Source organism: Trichosurus vulpecula, chromosome 2 (genome assembly GCF_011100635.1).
Source record: "Trichosurus vulpecula isolate mTriVul1 chromosome 2, mTriVul1.pri, whole genome shotgun sequence".
Lineage (NCBI taxonomy): Eukaryota > Metazoa > Chordata > Mammalia > Diprotodontia > Phalangeridae > Trichosurus > Trichosurus vulpecula.
The window spans coordinates 223243027-223267614 of NC_050574.1; the positions used below are offsets into that span (position 1 = coordinate 223243027).

Here is a 24588-nt window from a genome sequence, read left to right on the forward strand (position 1 = left end):
CACTTCCAGCTCTTGTCATAATGTATGGGATTTTTTTTTTTAAATATAAAGGCCTTTCAGAGGATTCCAAACAATTTATTACATTGATTCCTATTCTACTTGAGAGGCTACTTGAATTAAAAGAATCTGCCTCAGAATCATGAAATTAGGGGGCTTCATGTTTCAAATCATAACTTGAACAGTCCATCACTATCATACACAGAACAGCAGTATTTCAATGAACAGCCATTTTATTTATAGAAGTACTTAATAGGATTGTAATTCAATGACATACGCAGTGAAAATACCTCTTCTGTTAACTGCATTAAAATTCTGAGACAAAGTCCTCCTTAAAATGAAAAAATAAAATTTGTTTTCTACCATGTAAAACCTAGTCTTCCTTTAGTCTTTCCAATACTATCACCTTCCACTGGTTTCCTAGAGGCATAATTAGGGAGCTGGGTTCCATAGAAATCCCTTGACTGATAGCTGGGCCTGATTCCACCTCTCTCTCTAAAAGGTAGTCCTCGGCCACCTCCAGGACCAAACTTTACAGCTCTTAACAGAGGGTAAATATTACTTGTTAACTTTGATTCACTTTCAATGACTTCTCTTGCATATTGCTTAAATTCCTTCTCCTTTTCAAGCGCAAGAGCTTCAGTCTCTCTGTAATGTTCCAAATCATCTTCCAATTGTTGCTTTAAATTAAACTTCTTTTCAGCCTATTTGAAAAAGATGAGAGAAATTACACATTGGCTAACACAGAATACTAGTTCAATTAAATTTGTTTTACAAAAGAGCTGTGCCTGACTATACACCGTGCCTGTTATGGGTTTAAGCTGTGAATCAGAAATTTTCTAAAATTTCTAAAGCCATGTACCAACTATAACTGTAGCTATAATCTTAAGGTTTTCGAAATCTGTTCTTATCTAAGTGAAGGAAATCACACAAATATGCCTACTGAGTACACTACAAGTCTATTTCAACAGGTCCCTCCCTGTATATACTTCATTGTATATGTATGTGTGTGTGTGTATATATATACACACACACAGAATATCCTTATTCTTCCCTGAAACACTCTACCACACTCCTCACAGAGGCTATTCTAAACCTCTTCTCTCTTCAGTTTCCCTTCCCTTGCCCCTCAACAGAGCAGCTAGCCTTACCTATTCTGTTGAATAAACTGAGACCATCTGACAAAAGCACCTGCTAATCAACCCATTGACACTAGCCCCCATTCTCTTCTCTTCTCCAGGCCATGGCCAAGGCCAACACCTCTATTAGTGATTGATTCCATCTCTTTCCATCATTCAAGTTCTCCCTCTATCTTCTTAAACCTCACCATGTCTATTCACTCACTCCCTTGTTGTCTGCAAAAACTCTCAGCTCTCCTCCATCCTTAACCCTTATCTACCCCTGCCATTCTTCTGAATTATTTTCCTAAATCACTTCTTACTCTCACATCCAATCTCTTAGGGAAAAAAATCATCCACCGCTTCAATTGCTTTATCTCTTATTCCTCAATTCCTTTCAGTGGCTACTACATACTACTTTAACAAAACTGTCTTTACCTGCTCAATTTTCCAGCCTTTTTTTAGTCCTCACCCTTCCTGACCTCTTTGTAGCTTTGCACAAAGCTGTCTATCTCCTCCTGGATACTCTCTCCTCTTGGCTTCTTTCTATGACACTGTTCTCTCCTGGTTCTTCTCCCACACAAACCATTCCTCTAAACGTATCAGCCATGGTTGGGTCCTGGAGTCTCTTCAATCTCACTATACCTTCTCCTTTGCTGATCTCACCAAATCCTGTGGGTTAATTATTGCCTCTACATAGATAACTCCCAAATCTACATATACAACCCTAACACTTTTCCTGACCTCAAGTCCCATATATCCAACTGCATATGGAGTGATCTATCTCAAAGACCTCAAACTTAAGTTCCAAACTAAACTAATTTACCTTCCCCCAGACGTCTTAAATCCTGTCCCACAAGACACTTCTTTCTTTCTCATCCCCCTTATCCAATCAGTTGACAATTCTTACCCACTCCATTGCTCCCACACACCCTGCCATCAGCCTAGATTAGAAGCTTCTCGCTGCTTGTGAGGGCTATTAGATTGGCCTAATTGAGTTCCCTTGCCAATCCATCGGCACAGCTGCAATACTAATCCTCTGATTTGACCATGTCACTCCCCTGCTAAAAAGTTTTTTTAACTTATTTTTTGGTTACGTTTAAGTTGCAAATTGTCTCCCTCTCTCTTCACCCTGGACGAGAGAAGGCCACCATTTGACTCAGATATACACAAGGGTGGGGGTGGGGGTGGGGGCATGTGTAAAACCATTCTATGCATACTTCTATTTATCAGTTCTTATCTGGAGGTAGATAGCCTCTTCCTTCATAGGTCCTCTGCGGCTGATTTGAACCTTCATAATACTCAGAATAGCTGAGTCACTCAGTTATTCTTCAAACAATATGGTTATTACTCTATCCAATGTTCTCTTGATTCTGCTTATTTCACTCTTTATTATTTCATGCAAGTCTGCTAAAAACTTACATCCAAACTTCTCAGTCTGTCTTTAAGGCCCTCCGCAATCTAGCTGCAAACCATCTTGGAGTTCCCTTCCAGCTCTAGATCTCACTCCATGATCACATGATCCTACCTCTCAAGACTTATCTCACTTTGCTTCTTTTTACACATCCCACTTTCTGGCTGAACTGGTCAGCCAGGTGTGCTGCAACCTTGGCATTCAATCCCCTGAGTCCAAGCCTGCTGCCAGGCTGTCCCTGGGCCCTCCCTCCTCCTTTCAGCCTCTTGGGACTTTAGCTCGCTCTCTTCATGGCTTAGCTCAAGTGCTGATTTCTACAAGGAATTTTTCTTGAACCTTCCCATATTTTATGCTCCTTGCACCCTGTTAGTGCTCTCTCAAATGATTTTCTATTTATCTACTGTATCTACCAGTAGAATGGAAGCTCTTTTGAGAGCAGCATGTTTTTCCTTTTGTTTTTGTTTCCATAATCTATATAGTAGGTGCTAGATCAACGATCGCAGAACTGAACTGTCCAACTATTTTAGGAACTCTCCCATATACTGCCCTAGCATAATACTATGCACAGTACCTTGCACACAAAAGACTCCGTAATATTTGCCGAATAAATACCCAATATGGAAGATATTTTCATATTATATATATATATATACATATATACCATATATATGTATATATATATGCATATGTATTCAAGTGGTACAGATTTCCCTGGTATGCATAGCTAAATTTCTCTGTTACCACAATTTGCTTCAAAAAAGGAACTTGTGAGGTTCCTCCCCAATTTCATGTCTATGTTAAGGGACATACAGGCAAAGGACAAATCAAAGGATAGAAATCTCATGGCCCTTTGTATTTTATATGTTTTCTGTAGTTTTGTGCTGGAAAAAAGGTTACAAGCACAAAAAAATACAAGGAACGTGCTATTTTTCAGCTTATAAAATTAACAACACATGGGAATTTCAATTTAGTTAAAATAATTACAAAATCAAAACTGCTGCTAGAAGTCATTCAGTTTAAAAATCTCAGTCCCTCCTGATCTTCCCCAGCAAATATGATAATGTATTATCAGTGTACTTGGAAAGACAAAGAAAAACATGCTGTCCATCCAACTTGCTGGACAATGTGCATTTTTTATAAAAAAAAAATTTAGGGATAGGAATATTTGCATAATTACTATCTGATGAATGATGAATGTTTGTGTCATCTTCTTTTCCTCATTCGCTTTTCGCTGTTTTTCCTTTTCGTGCTTCCAAAATAATTTATCTGCCTGAATGAGAGCTTTCAAGGTTTCTTCGGATTCTTTTTTTTTTTGTTTTTTATGCTCCTGTTTACTTTCAGCCTAAATGTGTACAGGAAGAAAAACAAATACATTTTTCAATGAACTAGAGGAAAATTAAAGAGAAATTTATGGCCAGTCACCTGAAAAATGAACCTGCTTGTTTTCAAAAGAAATACTATTAACAATAACCATATGAATAACTTTCTAAATCACTAATTGTTAGTGAGTGATTAATTCAGTTATTTAATACTGCAAATTAAAATAATTCTGAGGTTTTACCTCACAGTCTGATCAGGTCAGCAAAGACAAAAAAGACAATGTAAATGTTGGAGGGGCTGTGGAGAGACAGGCACACTTGGTAGTTATGGGGTGGAACAATAATTCTAAAAAGCAATTTGGAATCATACGAAAAAAGTCAGTAGACTTTGACCTTGCAATATCATTGATAGGCATGTAGACTACAAAGAAGTCAAAGACAGGTAAAAGTCCCAAATATGCTAAAATATTTAGAGGACTACTTTTTGTTGTAGCAAAGAACTGTATAGATAAATTGAGAAAATGGATGAACAAATTATAGTATATGAATGTATTGGAATATTATTGCAGCATAAGAAATGATGACTGCGGAATTCAGCAAAAATCTGGGAGCTGAGTAAACAAAATCAGTAGAACAATTTACATGATGACCCCAAGAATGTAAAGGAAACAAAAGACTGAGAGATTTTAGAACTCTGATTAATGCAGTAATTAATCCTGATTAGAATGATTAGTTCATGATAATGAAGTGCACTTCCTGCCTCTCAGAGAGGGTGGTGGACTAGAAAAGTGGAATGAAGTATGCATTGTCAGACATGTCCAGTATCTTGATTTGTTTTGCTTGACTACAACCAAGGTTTATTCCTTACAACCAAGGATTCTAATGTGTATGTTGTGGTAGGAGGGACGGGCAGAAGCCATGGGGAAGTGGTAATGTTTTTTGTTTTTTACCACATCAATAAAAATGTTTTTTAAATCAGCCTGCCTGAATAGTGAAGTGATAATGAAGCCATGGTCTGAGGGCTGATTCCCATATGGGTCAGTTAGTTTTGTTATGGTCTGTCTGCTCTGGTCTCCTAATTCCATGCAAAACTCAAGAATCATGTATCAAAGACATCCCAGTAGGGAAAAAGAAACCATTAGGAAAACTGACATTTACATAGTGCATTATAGTTTACAAAGTAGTTTTACATACATCGTCATTTAATCTTAACAACTCAGTAAGGTAAATTAGACGAAGAAACCTGGGACCAGAGGGATTAAGTGACTTGTACAAGGCCACAAAGCCAGGCAATTGTGGAGGGCAGAAGCCTTATTTCAAATCCACTGCTCTGTCCATTATATCACAGCTACCTCTGAAATGGAGTATGAGCACAATATAAGCACATATACATACAAATAATTGCCATGAAAATTAGACATTTGTGTTCATTTTATACTCCAAATTGAAAAAAAATTATTTTGACCTACAGTTTATCTAAATAATTTAAATGAAATGTTTACTTGGGCAATGATACTTTCTTATATTTTGTTAATTCTAAAGAATTAAATTAGTTTAATAGCTATAAATAACTTGACATTTCAAATAGGACTATCTAAAGCACTAGCCCTGAAATGCCAAGAATATGGAGTTTCCCTACAGACCACCCAAGACACGTGGTTTACTGTCCCTGTGCTACATAATCCTTGGTTCAGGAGGCAGGAATGTCAATTGATGGGTTTGTTTTCAGGGTTGATAAGATTGGAGAGTTCTGGCATCCCCCTTTTTTCTTTCTGAGAAACAAAGCAATAGACTCAAGCAGTTACAAAATACTTATTCAGGGTCAGACTAGTAGGAGGAAGCTAGATCTTTCTCCTCCCAGTTCCACTAACTGAGCTCACTGGGCCATAAGGTAATGAAAACAACCGTGGATTAGGAGTCAAAAGACCTGATTTTCAGGCAAGTCACATTATTTCTGTGGGCCTCAGCTTTCTCTATTAGCAAAGGATGGGGTGTAGTAGTACATGGTCACTCCAGCCCTAATGTTCTGTGACAGATTCCACGATTCTCTAAGCTCTTAATGTTATATTATCTCTGAACTACAAAAATACCTTGGTGGGTTTTTTTTTTAAGTTTAGCTTTGTAGGAAAATTATTTTACCCATTCCTCACTCTGGACATTTCACTTGTCATAAAAGAATACTATGAATACTTTACCACTGCATCTCTGTATTCTTCAATCTCTTTTATTTTTGCTTTCCTTCTTTCTTCTTTTTCTTTTTCAGCCTGTACCTTTTCAGCCTCGGCTTCTGCAATATCTCTGGCAATAAGCTCATCTTCATTGTCAAGTTTCTTTCTGTTAAGTTCATTCAGGAAGTTAAAAATCCTTTCTTTGCGTTCTTCCATCAGCCTACAATACAATCGCCATAGCTTGTCAGGGAACGATTGTAATTTAATTAAGGAATCTGGAACATTTTCCAATTTCTTGAAAGAACCTCATTGAGTACTCTACAACTCTGCTTTTTTTTTTTTTGCACTTCCCCAAGGCCCTTAGTGTGTCACAAAGTCCTGAATTTTTCATCACACTGTCAGCTTAATATGGCCTCCCAACAAATATGGACCATGTGAATATATTTAAAAATAGAATAAATATCACCATAGGTATATTTCTTTAAAGCAGACTACTGTTGAATATATAGAAAAACCAATGGAAGCCTGGAAGTGGGGAAACCCTTTAGTGTGTACCCATAAATTCATAGGTGTGAATATGATGAAAACACTATATTAGCCTACAACATACAATCTTGCCTAAAATAACGGGGTTAGACTGAATGATCATTATAAATTAAAAATCATTACATTACATATCATTGCTCCTTCCCATTATAAATCTATAAATAAATGATCCTATGATCTGAGACCTCGACTACAGAAACATCACAGAACAACATTCAGATGAAATGAGACAACATTAGTGAAGCTCTCAGCGCACTGCCCGGCACATCACAAGTGCCTGAATGCATGCTGCCTCCCCCCTTCTCAGAGGTGTTTTCTTTTAGAGAACCACGCAAGTTTTGAAAAAATGACTGTTAATTTGTGTTTGGCATTCAACCATACTTATAATTAATAGGGACAGGTTTGCCTTACAGATTTGAGCAAGACCAAACTCTTACAATATAAATACATGATTCATGCATTAAATATTTTCTGAGAACCCATGTACAAGTTAGCATACTAGATATCATGAATAATACAAAGATGAATAAAACACAGTCTCTGCCTTCAGAGTACCTGCAGTCTGATACGGGAAATAAGATATAGAAACAAATAACATTCTAAAGTAGATTGCAAAGCTGTAATGTATCCAAACTCGGATTTGGCACCCAGTTTTTGTTTTTCCCACACCACTGAGCAGTAAATTCTCTCTAACTGGCTGATTTCTGTGATAAGGAAACAGTCCATTCACATCAGTCAATCAGTTGTGGCCAACTCTTCATGATGCCATTAACTTGTCCATGGGGTTTTCTTGGAAAAGATGATGGAACGGTTTGCCATTTCCTTCTCCAAGGTGTCCCCATTTTACAGATGAGGAACTGAGGCAAAGAGGAATTAAGTGATTTGCCCAGGGTCGCACAGTTAGAAAGCGTCTAAGTCCACATTTGAACTCATATCTTTCTGACTCCAGGCCAGGTGCTTTATCTACTGCACCACCTAGCTGCCCTGAAGGCCTAATAAGTGGGACTAAACTTGGGGTGGGGGGTGAGGTGGAGTCATCTCATCTTTGGTCTCAAATGAATAGGAACATAGCTGCTGATGGTCTCTAGTTTGGTGGCATGTTCCTCTAGACTTGGGGAGGTTAGGGTGGGGAGTGGGACATCTGGCTTTGGTCTTCTGTTGATCCCATTGGTATAAAGATATGACCTGCAAAGCAGCCTGAAGGTTGGATCTTTGATTCTCCCTTCATACAAAAAGTGGTCTCACTCCCTCATTATCTTATGATGTTTTTATCAGCCTTCCCTAAGTCTAAGATCTATACTATATGGGGCACTCTAGGGCACAAAAATCGAACTGAAATTTTGCTTCATTCTTTCTTTTTTTTCGGAGAGGGGAAGGCAGGGCAATTGGGGTTAAGTGACTTGCCCAAGGTCACACAGCTAGTAAATGTGTCAAGTGCCTGAGGCCGGATTTATGTTCATTAATTCAGAATAATTTTTTAAAAAAAAGTACAGGATGGAGGAGACCCAAGTTAAAAGCGGTTTGTCATTAAACGATTTAAGTGTTTTTGTTTACTACAAGCCCAATATGGGTTAACAGTGTGGCTAAGAAAGCTAATGTCATCTTCAGCTCTATTTATAGTAATATAGCATCCAGAGTAAGAGAGTAAATAGTCTCGTCATATTTTGCACACACTGGTCTGATCATACTTGGAAAACTGTGTTTAACTCTAGCCAAATGGCAAGGAGTTAAGAACTGATACCATATTTCATGTCTAAGATATAAGGAACCAATTCAGACTATAAAAATAAGAGCCATTTTCCAACTGATAAAACAGTCAAAAGTATATGGAGTCAGTTTTCAAAGAGAGAAATCTAAATTATCAAAAGCCATATGAAAATGCTACAAATCACAATTAGATAAATACACACTTAGAGCAACTTTGAGGTTCAACCTCACACTCAGTGGGTTGGCAAAACTGACCAAAAAAATAAAATGACAATTATTAAAAAGGCGGTGGGAAAACAAGCACTGTGGGTAGAACTGTGAATTGATCCAGCCATTGTGAAAAGAAATTTGGAACTATAACCAAAAAGCTACTAAACTATTGTGCCTTTGACCCAGCAATATCACCATTAGGTTTCTACTCCAAAGAGATCAAAGAAAGAACTGGACCCATATAGACAAAAACATTTACAGTAGTTCTTTTTGTAGTGGCAAAGAACTAGAAACTAAGGGTATACCAATCAATTGGGGAATGACTGAATAAAATATGGCAAATGAATGTAATGGAATATTGTTGAGCCCTAAGAAATGACGAAAGTTATGGTTTTAGAGAAAGCTGAGAAGATTTACATAAATAATGAAGAGTCAAGTGAGCAAAAACAGAAGAATTTATATAATTAACAATACTGTAAAGATAAACAATTCTGAAAGACTTAAGAACTCTGATCAAGGACCAGTGATGAATCATGCTACCCACTTTCTGACAGAGAAGTAGTATATTCAAGATAACAAAGGAGACATACATTTTTGGAAATGGCCAATGTGGCTATCTGCTTGATTATGCATAACTGTCACAAAGGTTTTGTTTTTCTGTTTTTCCAAGGGGGAGAAGTAGAAGAGAGAAAATACTTAAAATTTTAATTAAAAAAAAATTCGACATATGAGGTACAGCTACAGGAACCAAGGATTTTTAGCCAATAAAAAGAAGACTTAAGAGGAAAGGCTCATACCCTTTATATATTGAGTTCAATTCAACAAAAATTTACTGAGTTCCTACCAATTGCAAGCCACTATACTAGGTGTTGAAAGACACAAAGATTATTAAGACATGATCTCCAAGTTTGGCTCCAAGGAAGACACAGAAAAATGCACCTCTCTCCCTTCACTAGAGAGGTGTCAAACCATGAGTATGGAAAACTTTGTTTATTTTGTTAGACTCAGTTAATGGGTGGATTAGTTTTTCTGAACTGGTTCTTTATCTTATTTGCTTTTTACTTTTTGTTACAAGGGATAGTTCATTGAACAGAGGAATTGGAAAAGATTTATTTAGAAGTGAATGTAATATAAAAACAAATGAATCAATATTTTTTTTAAAAAAAAGTTATGGTCCCCAACAAAAACAAAACCAATCCAGCTAAAATCAGAAGAGAGGTAAGCAAGTGAGAAAAAAAAAATTGCAGCAAGTTTCTCTGAAAAAAGACTCATTTCTAAGATATATAGGGAACTGATTCAAGGTTATAAGAATAAGAGCAATTCCCCAATTGATAAATGGTCAGAGGATGTGAGTAGGCAGTTTTTGAAGAGAAAAAAATCTAAGCTATCATGAAAAAATGCTCCAAATCACTAACATAGAAATGCAAATTAAAATTCTGGGGTTCTACCTCACACACATAAGATTGGAAAAGTTGACAAAAAAAGACAAATACTGGAGGGGATGTGAGAAGTCAGGGACATTAAATCCCTGTTGGTAGAACTGTGAACTGGTCACACCCTTCTGAAAAGCAATTTGGAACTATGTCCATAAAGCTACTCAAGTGGGCACACCCTTTGAATCAACAATACCACTACTGAGTCTCTACCCCAAAGAAATCAAAGAAAGAGGAAAATGACCAATACGGACAAAACATATTTATAACAGTTTTTTTTTATATTGGCAAAGAATTAGAAACTGAGGAGAGGTCTGTCAATTAGCAAGTGGCTGAACAAGTTATGGGATATGTGATGGAATTCTATTGTACTGTAAGAAGTGATAAAATGGATGGTTTCAGAGAAACTTGCATGAACTGATACAGAATGAAGTGAATAGAATCAGAACAATTTATACAATAACAGCAATATTGCCAAGACAAAAAACTTTGAAAGATTTAAGTACTCTGATCAACACAAAGACCAACTACAATTCCAGAGGACTCAACATAAAACATGCTACCCATCTCCTAATAAGGTAACAGACTCAGAGTGCAGACTGAGACATTTTTTTTTGGACATGGCCAATATGGAATTTGTTTTGCTTGACTACAGTAACAGGGATTTTGTTTTTCTTTCTTTTTTAACTGGAGACAAGGGGAAGGGGAAGAGTGAGAATACTGACCTAAAAATAAAATTTAATTTAAAAAGAAACGATTAAGTAGTAATTACCTGACTGCCTAAAAGAGAAAATTTTTTGAAGTTTAAAAATTTTTTTTAAAAGACATGATCCCTACCTTCAAGGAACTTACAGTTTAGTTAAAGAAGCTGACATTTTATGAAAAAAATATAAAATAGAAATAAAGAGAAGGTACATAAAGAAACATAAACAAAGTACTCTGAGAGTTCAAAAGCAGGAGAAATTGCTTCTGGCTAGAGGGGAAGAAAGATTAAACTCATTTTTCATAACTAGGGGAAAAAACTAGGCGCAAAAAATGAAAAAAAGTTATTTGGAGGAAAAGTTGGCTTAGATTGAAAAAAACTTTTTTGTGGTTAATTTTTTCCCACTTAGTAGTATTTTATTTTTTCCAATTACATGTAAAGATAGTTTTCAACATTAACTTTTATAAAATTTTGAGCTCCAAATTATTTTTCTCCCTCCCTCCCATCCCCCCTCATAGAGATGGCAAGCAATCTGATATAGAATATATGTATACAATCATATTAAACATAGTGAAAATAACTTTCTACCAGGCAGAGCTGTTCAACAATAGAATCAGCTGATTTGTGAAATAGTGATTTTCTTCTCACTGGAATTGTTTCAGCAGGGATTGGATAACAAGCTATCCTAAATTTCTAGGGGTGATTCCTTCATTGGGTAAGTAGGTGAACTCGACAACCTTTAAGGTCTCTTTCCAACTCAAAGATCCATGATAATCTGAACTATCAAAAACATGCTATGCCCCACCCCCCATCTCTCACCACCACTCCCATAGCCTGGTTATAAATGTAAGCATTAGAACCATATTATAATCAAGCTCATTCCTCCAAAATACGATTTGGCCTGGATACAACCAAAGTATTTTCATCATAAGATTGTCCAGTTCGGTACTGTATAATAAGCAACTATGGCTATTCTAGGTCTTATATGTCATTGTCATATATTCATAATTATTAACAAAACAATTATTTCAGATGCCATTTGTTAATTATCTAAAGTGCAGCCTACTTGTATGTTTCAGCATCTTTTTCTCTTCTAATATTTGCCAGACCCTTCTTTGCTTTGACAAATTTTCTAATTTTTTCATCTTCCTCCTCTTGTTGTTGTTCCTCTATTGCTCTGACTATATTTCTGTTTTCCATGGTTTCCTTGAAAATAAAGAAAGAAAATTAAATATTTCAGTTTTTATAATAAAAGATGAAAAAAATCATTCCTATTAGTATATATAATTTCATGGCCACAGACTACTGTAAGAAAGCTGTCAATGGCGAAAACCCCTTTTAGTCAGCCATCTTGCTAAGACGATCCCCAGTCAAGAGCTAGATGGAACCTGAGAGGCAACCTAGTTCAAACCCTTCATTTTAGAGATGAAAAAACCGAGGCCAAAATGTTATGAACAAAATTACAAGAAGGACTTAAGTAGGTGAAACAACGAATTCTAATTGCCCAACTGGTTAACACAGCACAAAATCCATGCCCTCTTAACTATAGTTCAGAAGCATCATCCATTCAAAAGCTATCTATTTAAGCATCTGTGTTAACATGGCAGGGTGCTGTGGTAGAAACAAACAAGAGGACCTGGTCCCTGTCATCATGGACCCTACAGTCTCAATATGGAAGCAAGGCCTACAAAGTGTAAAGTTAATTAGCAAGAAGAGTTCAATAATAAAATCACTGAAGAGACATCACAAGGCAGCACAAATGTTAACTCAAAGTAGTTGAGACAATTAAGTGTAAGGAGTTTAGAAAAACAGGTCACTTGAGCTGGAAGTCAGAGGAAAATTTCATGACGGAAGTTATAAGGACAGGATGGCATTCTACTGGAAACTAGAAAGAGGATAGTTTGGATGAGGGATGTATGTAGTAGAAGAAAAAAAATCCAAAAACAAGACACCCTGTATGATCTAGAATCCCATTTTAAGTGGGGGTAAAAAGGGGAAAGACTTAGGACTTAGGACCTGAAAAATTAACCTGGTTAACTTAAAAAGCAGTCTCCTCATACCCAATCTGTTGCCACATCTTGTCACTTCTATGATCCCTTCTCCACTCACACAGCTGCCACCCTAGGGCAAAGCCTTTATCATCTTGTGCATAGAGTATTATTGCAATAGCCTGCTGGTTGGTCTCTCCCCACTCCAGTTCATCCTCCACTAAACTGCTAAAGTAATCTTTCTAAAAGTGTAGGTCTCCCCATGTCAGAGCCCTACTCAAAAAACCCCAGTTGTTCTCTAAAGCCTCCAGGGTCAAGTATTAAAAAGTCTGTTTGGCTTTTAAGGCCCTTTAAAACTTGGCCCTTTTCTACTTTTCCAGTTTTCTTATGTTAATTCCCCCTATATATTCTACAATCCAGTAACACCGGCCTTGCTGTTCCTCACAAGCAATACTCCATCTCCTGATTCCCTTTTTACGGATCAACCCCCATGCCTGGAATGCTCTCCCTTCTCTCCACTCCAGGCTTCCTTCAAGACTCAGTTCAAATCCTTCTTATTGCTGTTTGTCCATCATTCTGAAAGACAACCAATGACATCAGAAGGCTGATGTGTTGACTTGCAAGTGAACCGGATTTAAGTGAGCCAGGCTGTGCAAAGTCAAAGAGCTATCTGGCTCCAGTGGCAAGACATAGATTGGGACGACTGGAGATGACGCCCAGCTCAAATCCTACCTTCTGTAAGAGACCTGTCATGATACTCCCAGTGCCTTCTGACCATCCCTCCCTTTCATACCTCATGTATGTATGGACGTAATTGTTTGCATATTGTCTCCTCCATTAGAATGCGAACTCCTTAAGGATTTTTAACCTTTTTATCCCAAATGCTTAGCAAAATTTCTGGTACAAAGTAAGCACTTAATAAATACTTGTTAACTGTCATTAAAGTCAGTCATCAGTGGTAGCAATGGAACTTAATGAAAAGAATTTAAGAGACATTACTAAGAAAATAATTGATAGAATTTAATTACTGATTGATACAAAAGTTGGAGGAGAGGAAAGAATAAACGATGATTTGAAGTTTGGAGCCCCATGGATTATAAACTAGATAGTACAGAAAGAAGGAAGTCATCAGGGGAAGCAGATTCTTCATATGTGAAGATTAGACAGTAGAAACATATGAGATATTGTAGCTTCCCATTTTCTAGCATTCCTTTCCTTTCCTATGGACTGGAAACTGTATCTCAGCCATGCCAGGAACTTCTCACACAAACGGTCACTCGTTCTTTTTTTTAGGGGCTTGCCTGGAACAACTGGATAACCTATTTACAGGTCAAATCACATTATTACGAACTAATCTACTGAGGCTAAAACCCCTTTCCCCCAAAATGTGTAGTCCTCCATTTTTAAAAAATGTAAAATAAACTCATCTCCATGAGAGCTGAGGTTTCTTCCTTTTGTTAGTTCTCCTTCAATGAAAGAACTGCCTGGCCAATATTTACTTCTCTATTTCTGACCCACTTAGGGATGCACACCAACCTTAAGATCCTCTCCCACTTCCTGCTTCCTAACTCTTCTGGCATAGTTACTCCTGTGAGTATCTTCATCATCTTTTCAAAACCAAAGAAAAATCTCTCCCTAAAGTGATCATCACAAATTCTACTCTAAAAATGGACAGAAAACATACTGATTCAAGTTCCATATATGGTACCACTTTAACCTATCAGGAGGAGACAACCTGACTGAGAACAAGGAAGGAAAGCAAAAAAAGGTCTCTTCATAGCCAAAACAGACATCACAAAGTTCATATTACTATAGATAATATCCTTTATCCTTAAGAGAGGAACCTTCAAGACTTGTTTATTTACTCTTATTTTACACAGAATTCCAGTAAGTTGATTGCTAAGAATTAGAAGGGGGTAAAAGAATTGCCATAGATAGGCATACTGAAAGTGGAAAGCAGTGACAGCTCACAGAAAAGGAATAAAAAAATTTTAAGACCCTAAACCAAAAAGTATAGCAATTTGGGGCCATGTAATATAGGGGCAAACAGCCTTACACAACTCAAAATAAATTGTGAGGATAATTTTTACAAACAGTATAACTGATCTTCATAATAATGACCCTGAGTTATCAAATAAAAGTTAAAAAGATTTTCAGTGTGTACTTTGTTGACAAAGATATGTACAATACATTTGAGACTCTAATCCAAATATTTTTAAAGTTTTAATTTTTAAAAAGGGCAAACCCCTCAGTCACTCAGAAAATTTAAATAGCTAAGATGACTCATTCTCTGAGTGTTCTCAATAGCTAAGTTTTTACTATACTTTTTGCTCTATAAAGAACCACAAACTAGACATTAGAGGACGTCTAGTTAAATTGTTATAAGTAAGAAAACGGAAGCTATTGTTGGTAAATGCATGTAAGGTCACTTAGCTAATAAGAAGTTGGGATGTGAACCTAAATGTGAACCTAGGCAGCCAAGTCCAATGTTTGATGTGGTACACATGATTAGATAAGAAATAAAGTTGATCTACAGAACTTTGTGTATGTACAACTTTGAGAGTCTATGATAGTGTGATTGCCAAACACTATTTTGTGTAAACACCAGAAAGCATTCTGATTGCTAATTCTGAGACTACAGATTCTTAGTTTAAAACTATGCTAACTATACCCAAGGTTTAGGCTAAGGGACATATACAATCTTCTTTTATGGCCTTTTTGGGGTCCCATCAGCCTCAGCATTACTAGTAATCCTCTCCTTCCCAGTTTTGGCTCACAGGACATAAGCTAGTCAGTTAACTTTATTTTTACACTTCTAAATAATCAAAGTATTTTTTCCTTACAAGATGAATTCTCTTGCATTCAAGCATCTTTTCTTCCTTCTTTTCCTTTCTCTTTGCCAGTTCTAATTCATGTAATTTAGCCTGTTTTTCTATTTCTTTGGCATCTTTTTCTTCTTCTCTTTTCCTTTGTTCCTCTACTTCTTCTCGCTCCTTTATTCTAAAATATAAAAACAATGTAAAGAATGAGAAGAAAACTGGTTATTAAGCATTTATGAAGATTACAGTCTACTCTGAATCAAAATTAAGAGGAGAATATATTCTTTTTCTTTGGAAAACAGCAAACTTCAAACAACTTCCCAATTTAAAGCACTAGATGAAAACACTTATTTTTTACAGGTAAAAAGGGGGGGGAACCCTAAGAATTATCCCAAGTTAAAAGCAGCTTTCTCTCTGTTTTACTTATAATGCCAAACCAAAAGAAGTCAGTTGAGCTTCTATTCCTTCCAACTTCTTTGACAAATACCTTAGTGGCAAGATGGGTAATTGGTAGCATTTATAATGGACAAGTCATTTAAACTCCCTCTAAATTTCGTTTCTCTCCAACTCTCCTTTTTCTCTTCTTTTTCACTACTAAACTCTTAGAAATAATGCTGTGTACATTCACTGTTTCCACTTTGCCATGAACTCATTTCTCAACTCTTTTCATGTGGCTTCTAATCCTGTTGTTCTAATGAAACAGCTCTCTAAAGTCACTGATGACCCCCTTATCACTAAATCCGAAGTTGGTATCGTTAAATCCAATGCAGCATTTGACGCTGTAGAATACCTCATAATTCTTGATATTATCTCCCTGAACTTTCATGACTGTGCTCTTTTGGTTTTCCTATTTCCTACTTCTCCGACCACTCCTGTGTCTTTTGCTGGCTCCTCATCTTCTTCCTGCCCTTTAAATGTGGGTGTATACTGAGGTTTTATCCTGGGGCCTCTCCTTTCTCTCTCTCTCCCTCTCTCTCTCTCTCTCTGTCTCTCTCTCTCTCTCTATCTCTCTCATATCTCATTCCCTTACAAGATTGGCTAATTATATTTATTTTTTAAATTGTTAAAACTAAAATGAACACATGCCACAAATTGCTAATAAGAATATTTTCAAAATAATTTTGTGGCATTCTAATATCCTGCAGAGAGAATCGGAATGTCACAGTATATAATGAATTATATTTTTCAAAAATTCAAATACTGCTAGGAAGTATGCTGATATGGATATTGGTGTCAATTAACTAAATCAGATTACTTATCTTTTAATACCTAGCTATACTGAGAAAATGGATATTTTGATTGATAGGAGGAAATAGGTCATTTTGGAGTACAGAACACTTTTGTGATATAGGGCAAGCCTGGGTAAAAGACCATGATACAAAGCTCAGTGCAATTTTAAGAACACTGGGTGCTTCACGGTATGGAAGGAAGTAGAAGAGGTACAGTAGAGGAGGGCAAAGGCAGCCAAAGACAAGTTTTGTCTATCTTAGAATTTTATGTAAGTGGTCCCTATGTCCAAGAAAAAAAAGAAGAAACATTCTTCTTCATCCTCCTTATACCAACCAAAGTGGTCATGGAGACCCAAAACTCAGGCTATTACTAGAAATTAGGCATGGTGGTACACAGCTTTAATCCCTGCTACTGGGAAGGTTGAGGCTGATGAATCTTTTGAGTGAGGAAGTTTTGAGCTACTTTGGGCTACACTAACCAACACATGCACTGAGTTTCACATTCATATACTAACGCACCATGAGTGGAAGGACCACCAGGTTGCTTGAGGAGAAGCAAACCTCTTCACATCTGAAATGGAGCAAATCAAAAATACTATGCCAATTAAGAATGGAATGGAGCTATATACTTCCAGCCTGGGTGGGATGGGAAATCATAAAAATAAAATAAATTATGGATAAAAGACTTCTACTTCACATAAACTTTAACATCATATATGAATATAATCCTGTTTGCATTAGGTTTATCAAAAACAATTTACAACAAAAGATTGAAAAATATCAGAAGAGAAAGAGTGTATTAAAAACAGCCTGATCTCACATACTGTTTAAGATGATCATTTGCAAGTGCCATTCTGTCACTTCGACGCTTGTCTGCTTTTTCTTGTTCCTCTCGAAAAGCTTTTTCAATATTTTGTTTCAACTGCTCCTCCCACTTTGTATCGCTTTTTACCTTGCTCTTCTGGAACTGAATCTGAGCATCTCGCTCTTTTAGAACTTTACTAAGAAGAAGTGCACTCTATACAAAAAAATGTGCAACATGTCATGTAAATAATGCCCAAATACAAAGAAGTATTATATTAAATAGATATGAAAAGTAATCAGAGATAGTACATGGAAGGTCTTCACTCTATCTGTCTGGTAATATTGATAGATTTTTGCACTTTCAATGGCCTTTTTTCTTTCTTGTGCTCTATATAATGCTTCTTCCATATCAATTCTTTGCCTTTCATTTTCTTCATCTTGTGCACGCAACTCTTTAGCTTTAAGTTTTTGTTTTCGCATCCCCTATGAAAAATAAAACCGGTATTCATTTTCCCGAATTTTAGCAAAAAAAGAAAACTGTAAAAATAATACAACACAATTTGGAGTTTCTATTACAGATTTCTATTGTATTTTTATGTAAGTTAGTCACTAAAACACCTAAGGTTAGCTGAAGTAATTCTTTCAGTAATTAAAATGTTTTTGATATAAAAAAATTTAATGACTTGAGAATATGAAAGCAATTTAATTAATTAGTGGAGAAACAAATTCAAATGCATGTTGTTAAAGTGGGCAAACATCATCATAGCTACATATCAATTAGTGGTCATAACCCCAAAACTATACTAAATCTTTAAGCCTTTCTCAACAAGTTTCTTAACTGTTATAGAGAACCAAGTATTTTTTACCCCCGTCATTGAATGTATCTGGCATTGAATGCACCTGTTCATGAGCCCAGTTAGAAGTTTCAGCTTCTAAAAACAGTGAGAACATTACATCCCAGCTCTAGTTCTAATTCTTACCCACCCTCCATTCCTTCCTCAGTGACATTAGGGTGATAGATACTACCACACCCCGTGCTCCTGACACTAGCCCCTTCCCTTTGGCCTCTCTTTAGCCTCAAAAAGCTTAATCACTAACAGCACAAGAATCCACACTCCTCTCCCGTACCTGGAATTCTCTCTCCTCTCCACCCTCCTTACCCACTAGGAATAATGGGCCACAACATCCTATACCTTAAATTTCATTAAAAAGCTATCATACAGAAAATAGCATCTTTCAAAAAATGGCAAGAAGACATACAACTCAGTATATCTGGTCAAATATGAACTACAATATGAACTACACAAGAAACAAAACTAAAAACATTTTCCTGCTTTTATATGAAATCATGTAACTCTGGTCAGTCAGCAACTCTATGAACATTAATATTTCAACTGGGCCTATTGGGCTCATAATTAAGTTCTGATCATTAATCTTAATGCTTTTGTCTATATAAGTGTGTGTATATGGAGTCTCACTGTTCTATTCAAGGCCTACCCTATAACAAGGACATCAGTAATTAGATATACCTTAGATAAGACTCAACATAAAAATTAACTGGACTTCAGCTCAAAAGACTAAATGCAATGGCCTTTCCGCATCTCTCCTTTTCTTTCACCTCTCTACAGAATTTGACACTGGACTCTACCCTGCTCTTTGACACACTTAGGCTGACACTAACTCTCTGACTGTTCCCTGCACCTCTCTCACCAGCCCTCATTCGGCCTCCTTAATGTTGGCATTCCCCAAGATCCTGTTTCAGTTCTTATCTCATCTCTCTGCATTCATTCTATCCCTGAAAGATCTCATCGATTCCCACATCTTCAATTATCATCCGTACGTGTGTAATTCCCAAATCTTTCTCTTTAGTTTAGATCTCTCCCTGACTCCCCTAAGATGGACCTTCTTGCCAAGGCCAACTCCTCTGTGTGCCTTTAATATCATCTCCCATTTTCTCTAGCAGATTGCCCCTCAATTATACCTCCACACTCAAAAACCTCATCTTCTGCCCATCTACTGGCTCCTTCCTTCAAAACAGCCCAAGTCTCTCATCTTTAAAAAAAAAGAGTAGGTCCTACCTAAGTTATTGTCCTATTTTTCTCCACCTTTTCACAGACAAGTCTTAAATAATGCTACACAAATTGCCTCTGCTTCTCTCACTGACTCCTCCACCCTTTTAAGTCTGGCTTCAGACCTCATCACTAAACTAAAACTGCTCTCCACCTATCAGTGACCTCTTAATTGCCACATCTGATGATCTTTTCTCACTCCTCACCCTACTGGACCTCTCTGGCTGTACCTGACACTGGATTGATCACCCTTCCCCCTCGATACTCCCTCCTCTCTGGGTTTTCATGACACTGCTCTCTCCCCTCATACTTGTCTGACCATTCCTTCTCAGTCTTCTTTGCTGGTTCATCATCCATATCATGCCCCCTAACTGTGGATGCTCTCTAAGGCTCTGTCCTGGAGCTATTTTCTTATCTCTCAATGCTGTCATCATTTCCTATGAGTTTAATTAACATCTCTGTGTAGATAACTCCCAGATCTATATGTACAGCCCCATTCAGAAAACATAATTACTCACCATCATCTGCCAAATAAAACCTGACATCCTTAGCCTAGCGTTCAAAGTCTTTCATGATTTGTTCCTTCTTTTACAACCTTATCTCACACTAATCTTCAGAGGAGTCAAATCACACTGTGTCTTACTCTTTAAGCATTCCCCATGGTTTCCCATCTTTGCTCACAAAGAATGCCTATATCCATTAACTCCTATCATTTAGCAAGTCCCAATTCAAAAGCTATGCCCACATCTTCTGACACTCAGAAAGAAGTGTTCTAGTAATTTCCCCTTCCCCCCATCTCCCCCCAGTCCTGGCCCCATCCTGTGAACCACTATAGCACTTTGATCTCTGGTACTAAATTTTCACATTATAATATATAGTTATTTGCATACATGGGTTATGTCTTCTACTGGACTATAAGATATATAAGGGCAAAGGCTGTCTCTTTGGGGTTTTTTTTGTATCTCTCAGAGCAACTGACTTGAATTGGCTTGTATAAAATAGGTACTCAATTCTTTAAATGAATAACATGAATTTCAATAAATTTGTAATTTTTCAATGACTATATATTCTGTACAGTTTATTACTTACTGCATAAGTATTGGCCCAATGTTTCACCATTTCTTGGGAATTTAAATGCATATCTTTCTTTGCCTTCTTTTCAGCACGAAGCTGTGCTGCTTTTCTACTCAACTTGTCAAGGCTATCTTGAATTCTCTTCCACTCATCATTTGGAAGTATAGTAACTTGACGAAGATCTACTCCTCTTGGTAAAAGAGTGCCACGTGGAATTTGGCTGTCAGTCCAGGAATCAGTTTCCACTAAAGAAGTTTCAAAAAAAAGTTAAAGGTAAAATATTTTCTCTAGATGCATTAACTTTTTTCCAAAAATTCTATCTTGCTGTGATATCTAGAAAGGCTTTAAGTTAATTTTATTGCTGTTATCTTATTTCTCGCTGTTGTTGTTCATTCATGTTTGACTCTTCATGATCCCATTTTTGGGAACTACTGGAATAGTTTGCTATTCCTTTTCCAGCTCATTTTACAGATGAGGAATTGAGGCAAACAGGGTTAACTGATCTACCCAGGGTAATAACAATAAGTGTCTGAGGCTGGATCTGAATTCATTAAGATGAATCTTCCTGATTTGAAGCCCAGTGCTCTACCCACTTTACCACCTTAGTTCTCATTATCAGCATCAAATTCAGACACTTTTTAAAGAAGTTCATGGAGTTTACAAAAACTTATTTACTGCAGTAAGAAAGTGTGGTATATGCCATATCTCTGACTCCTGACATAAATTAGGGCTGAGAAGTCTCAGTCACAGGTAGTGAGCTCGCAACTATCAGAAATAAAAGAACATGACAAATAAAAACACAGGGAGGGGATATGAATTACTCAAGTCATTTCAATATTAAGCATCTACTATCAGCAAGGTATTTACCAGAGGAGAGAAGTATATAGAGCAGAGCTACTCCCATTCATCAAGATAATCTAACTAGATTCATTCTCCAATGGTTAGCAACGCCTAAACCCTCTGCTCTCCCAGGACCATTGATACTGAATCATCAACTGCCTTAAAAAAAAAAACCCATGCCCAGTACCCCAAATACCTCCTTTTCTCTTATCCCTATCTACCTCAACCCTATCTCTCTAATGTCCCACTTCTGAGCTCCATCTATCTCTTCCACTGTGTACTCTGTAATCCTTAGGTTGTAATGAACAAACTTTCCTTCATCTTAGCCCTGCTCCTCTCATGTTCTCTACATCTTCTGGCACTCAGAAAAACCTGGCTTTTCTCAGATGACAGAGCATCCCTGGTCATCTTTTCTGGAATTAGTTATACGTCCTCCCCCACCCCCAATTCATTGGTCCCAGAAGGGAAATCAGAATGCTCTTTACTCCTCATTGCCATTTTCAGACTCCCATTACTACCTGATATCACTCAAGAAACCTCTCCCCCTTTTGAGGTTCACTCTAAACAAATTTATCACCCAATTTAGTGCGCTAACTACTGCTCCTCCCCTTCTGAGATTACCTTCTATCTATTCTAAATATATCTTATATGTTCCTAATTATTTAAATGTTGTCTCCCTCATTAGAATGTAAAGTCCCTTAGAGTGTGGGCTGGTTTTTGCCTTCTTTGTATCCTAGTATAGTGCCTGGCATGTAGTGAGCACTTAATAAATAGTGCTTCATAAAAGCACTAAAAAAAAAAATGCTTAATTAGCTGAACTGAACTAAGCATTGCTTTCCACTGCCATTGCGGATGGTGTACACTGTTCAAATGCAAACTGGCTATTGGGAAACTAAAAACTTGGACCTCACTGCTGATGAACAAAATTAGCAACCGAAGAAGCAGCATCATAAATAAAGTGACAGATGGTATATTTCCAAATAGGGGGAACTGGGAAGACCTACAAAGGTTAGTGATTTGACCATGGTCACATAGTAATAGAGCCAGAATTTGAACCCTACTACTCTAGCTCCCAATCCAGTTATTTCTACCTCAATTATCACCTTAGCAGTATGGTTTCACATATACTAATTAGGCAGAAAACAGAAGAATCAAACCTCACAAGGTAATTTCAATTCCAGCAAAGGATTATTATAATATACTTGAATAATAGTCCAAACGACTATTTCAGATAACTGAAATACCTTATATTTCAGTGGCATTTTTTACTTTTTTGAAATACTGTCATATATTACCCCAAAGTAACCATCCTCACAATATATTTATATAAAAACTGCTAAATAATTTTAGTTGTATATTAAATTCAACTTTTAATTTAAATTTAGTTGTACATTAAATTTTATTAAATTTAAAACAACAATGTATATCTATGTCGCATTCACAGTTGACTTTTGCTCTCTTTGGTATATATTTTTTGTTTCACTTTTTCATTGATAGTATTTTTTTCTTTCCTCTTTTGCCTTACTCTCATTACCCACCTCTCCTTTGTAACCAGTAAATATTGTCAAGCAGATCAAAACAACATATTGGCTATGTCTGAAACAACTGCCTTCTGAATTTTGGTTATGACGAAATTGCCATGGGCTTTCTGGGAGAGGGAATGGGTGTGAGGGTGAATAAAGGAACCAGAGTTGACTTGTGGCATCGACTTTGGGGCAGAACTTGAAAAACCCATGGAATTTACCTACCTCAGAAGAAGCATTTGACTTCTCAGTTCTGGAAGTAAGGAATTCTAAGTGGAGATGAGGAAGATGTCTATTTTAGGCATGGGGGGCAATGCCAAGGCATGGGAGATGGAACACTGCGTTCAGAGAACAAGTAGGCCAACTTGGCTGAACCATCCAGTGTGGGAAAGAGTAATTTGTAATAAGTCTGGAAAGGTATACAGAAACCAAATAGTGAAGGATTTTATCAATTTGTAGTTCATCCTAGAGGTAATTAGGTGGGGGAGTAATGTCTAATAAGGCTGCAAAGATAGGCAGAAACCAAATTGTGAATGGCTTTAAATGTCAGTGGTTTTGTATTTCATCCTAGAGGCAACCGGGCACTTCTTGAGCAAAGGGAATGAGTGACACGGTCATTCCCTTACTTTAGAATTATTGTTTTGGCGACTAAGACTTTTGTGTCAAAACCTAAACTCAAAGCCGAGTCTCCTAACTTCCACAATCCAAGTCTGCTTCCACCAGCTCCTTCAGCCTGTGGCTTACATCTTCGTGGCAACACAAATAAAGCTCCTGCATGAGTCCTATTCTCTTTTATTCTCTTTCTTTCTCTTTCTCTCTCTCTCTCTCTTTCTCTCTCTCTCTCTCTCTCTCTCTCTCTCTCTCTCTCTCTCTCCCATCCCACTCTTTTCCTCCCTTTTCTCTCTCTCTCTCTCTCTGTCTCTGTCTCCCTCTCTCCCTCCCTCCTTCCGTCTCTCCTCCCCACTCTCTGTCTCTCCCTTCCCTCCGCCTCTCTTTCTCCTTCTCCCTCCCTCCCCTCCTCCTGCCTCCTGGGTTTACCGGAGCCCAGGACAGACAGACCCGAGGATTACTGACTCCAGGAACCGCGGAGAGGCCAATCTCGCTGCGGGGTCCTGGAGCCCGCGCCCGGCCTCCCGTGGTGGTCCGGGAGGAGGCCATCCCCTCTCTCCTCACCTGGGGCTTCTCGCGGTTGTCCAGTCCGCCGACCGAACCGCACCTGAGAGTCGGTGAGGGCGCCCATGGTGGCCATGGCACCCCGCGGCTCCGAAGGGACAGAGCCTGGGGCCGAACCGAGGCGAGAGCGCTCCGGCCCCCCGCCGCCCGCCGCCTCAGCCTTCTAGTGTTTTCCTCCGACGCTTCGCGTTCCTTAGCAACGCTCCCGGAAGTGATTGGAAACCGTTGGCGGGAGGCGAGGAACCGATTCCGGGGAGCCGCACGGGGGCGGGGCCGGGGCGGAGTCGCATCCGGGAGGGACGGTTTGGCCTTTACTGGGGGCGGGCGGAGCAGAGGCCGCGGCTGGGCGGGGAGCAAAGGGCGATGCCTGTGAGTGTGGGAACGGGGTCCAGCCGGTGCCTGGGGCGCCCGTGGAGGTGGGAGGGCGGGCTGCGGACCCAGCCGGGTCCCCTCC

At 37.9% G+C, this 24588-nt stretch overlaps 1 protein-coding gene across 1 annotated transcript; it reads right to left on the reverse strand.

Moving 5' to 3' along the window:
• Positions 1–212: 212 nt before the first annotated feature.
• Positions 213–24347, reverse strand: CCDC173 (coiled-coil domain containing 173). The gene is made up of 9 exons (XM_036745019.1): positions 24135–24347; positions 20614–20843; positions 17765–17938; positions 17476–17669; positions 15447–15603; positions 11682–11821; positions 6044–6236; positions 3707–3871; positions 213–701 (listed from the first exon to the last, which is right to left on the reverse strand). The coding sequence occupies exons 1-9, from the start codon at positions 24208–24210 to the stop codon at positions 357–359; spliced, it is 1674 nt and encodes a 557-aa protein (XP_036600914.1). The 5' UTR covers positions 24211–24347; the 3' UTR covers positions 213–356.
• Positions 24348–24588: the final 241 nt, after the last annotated feature.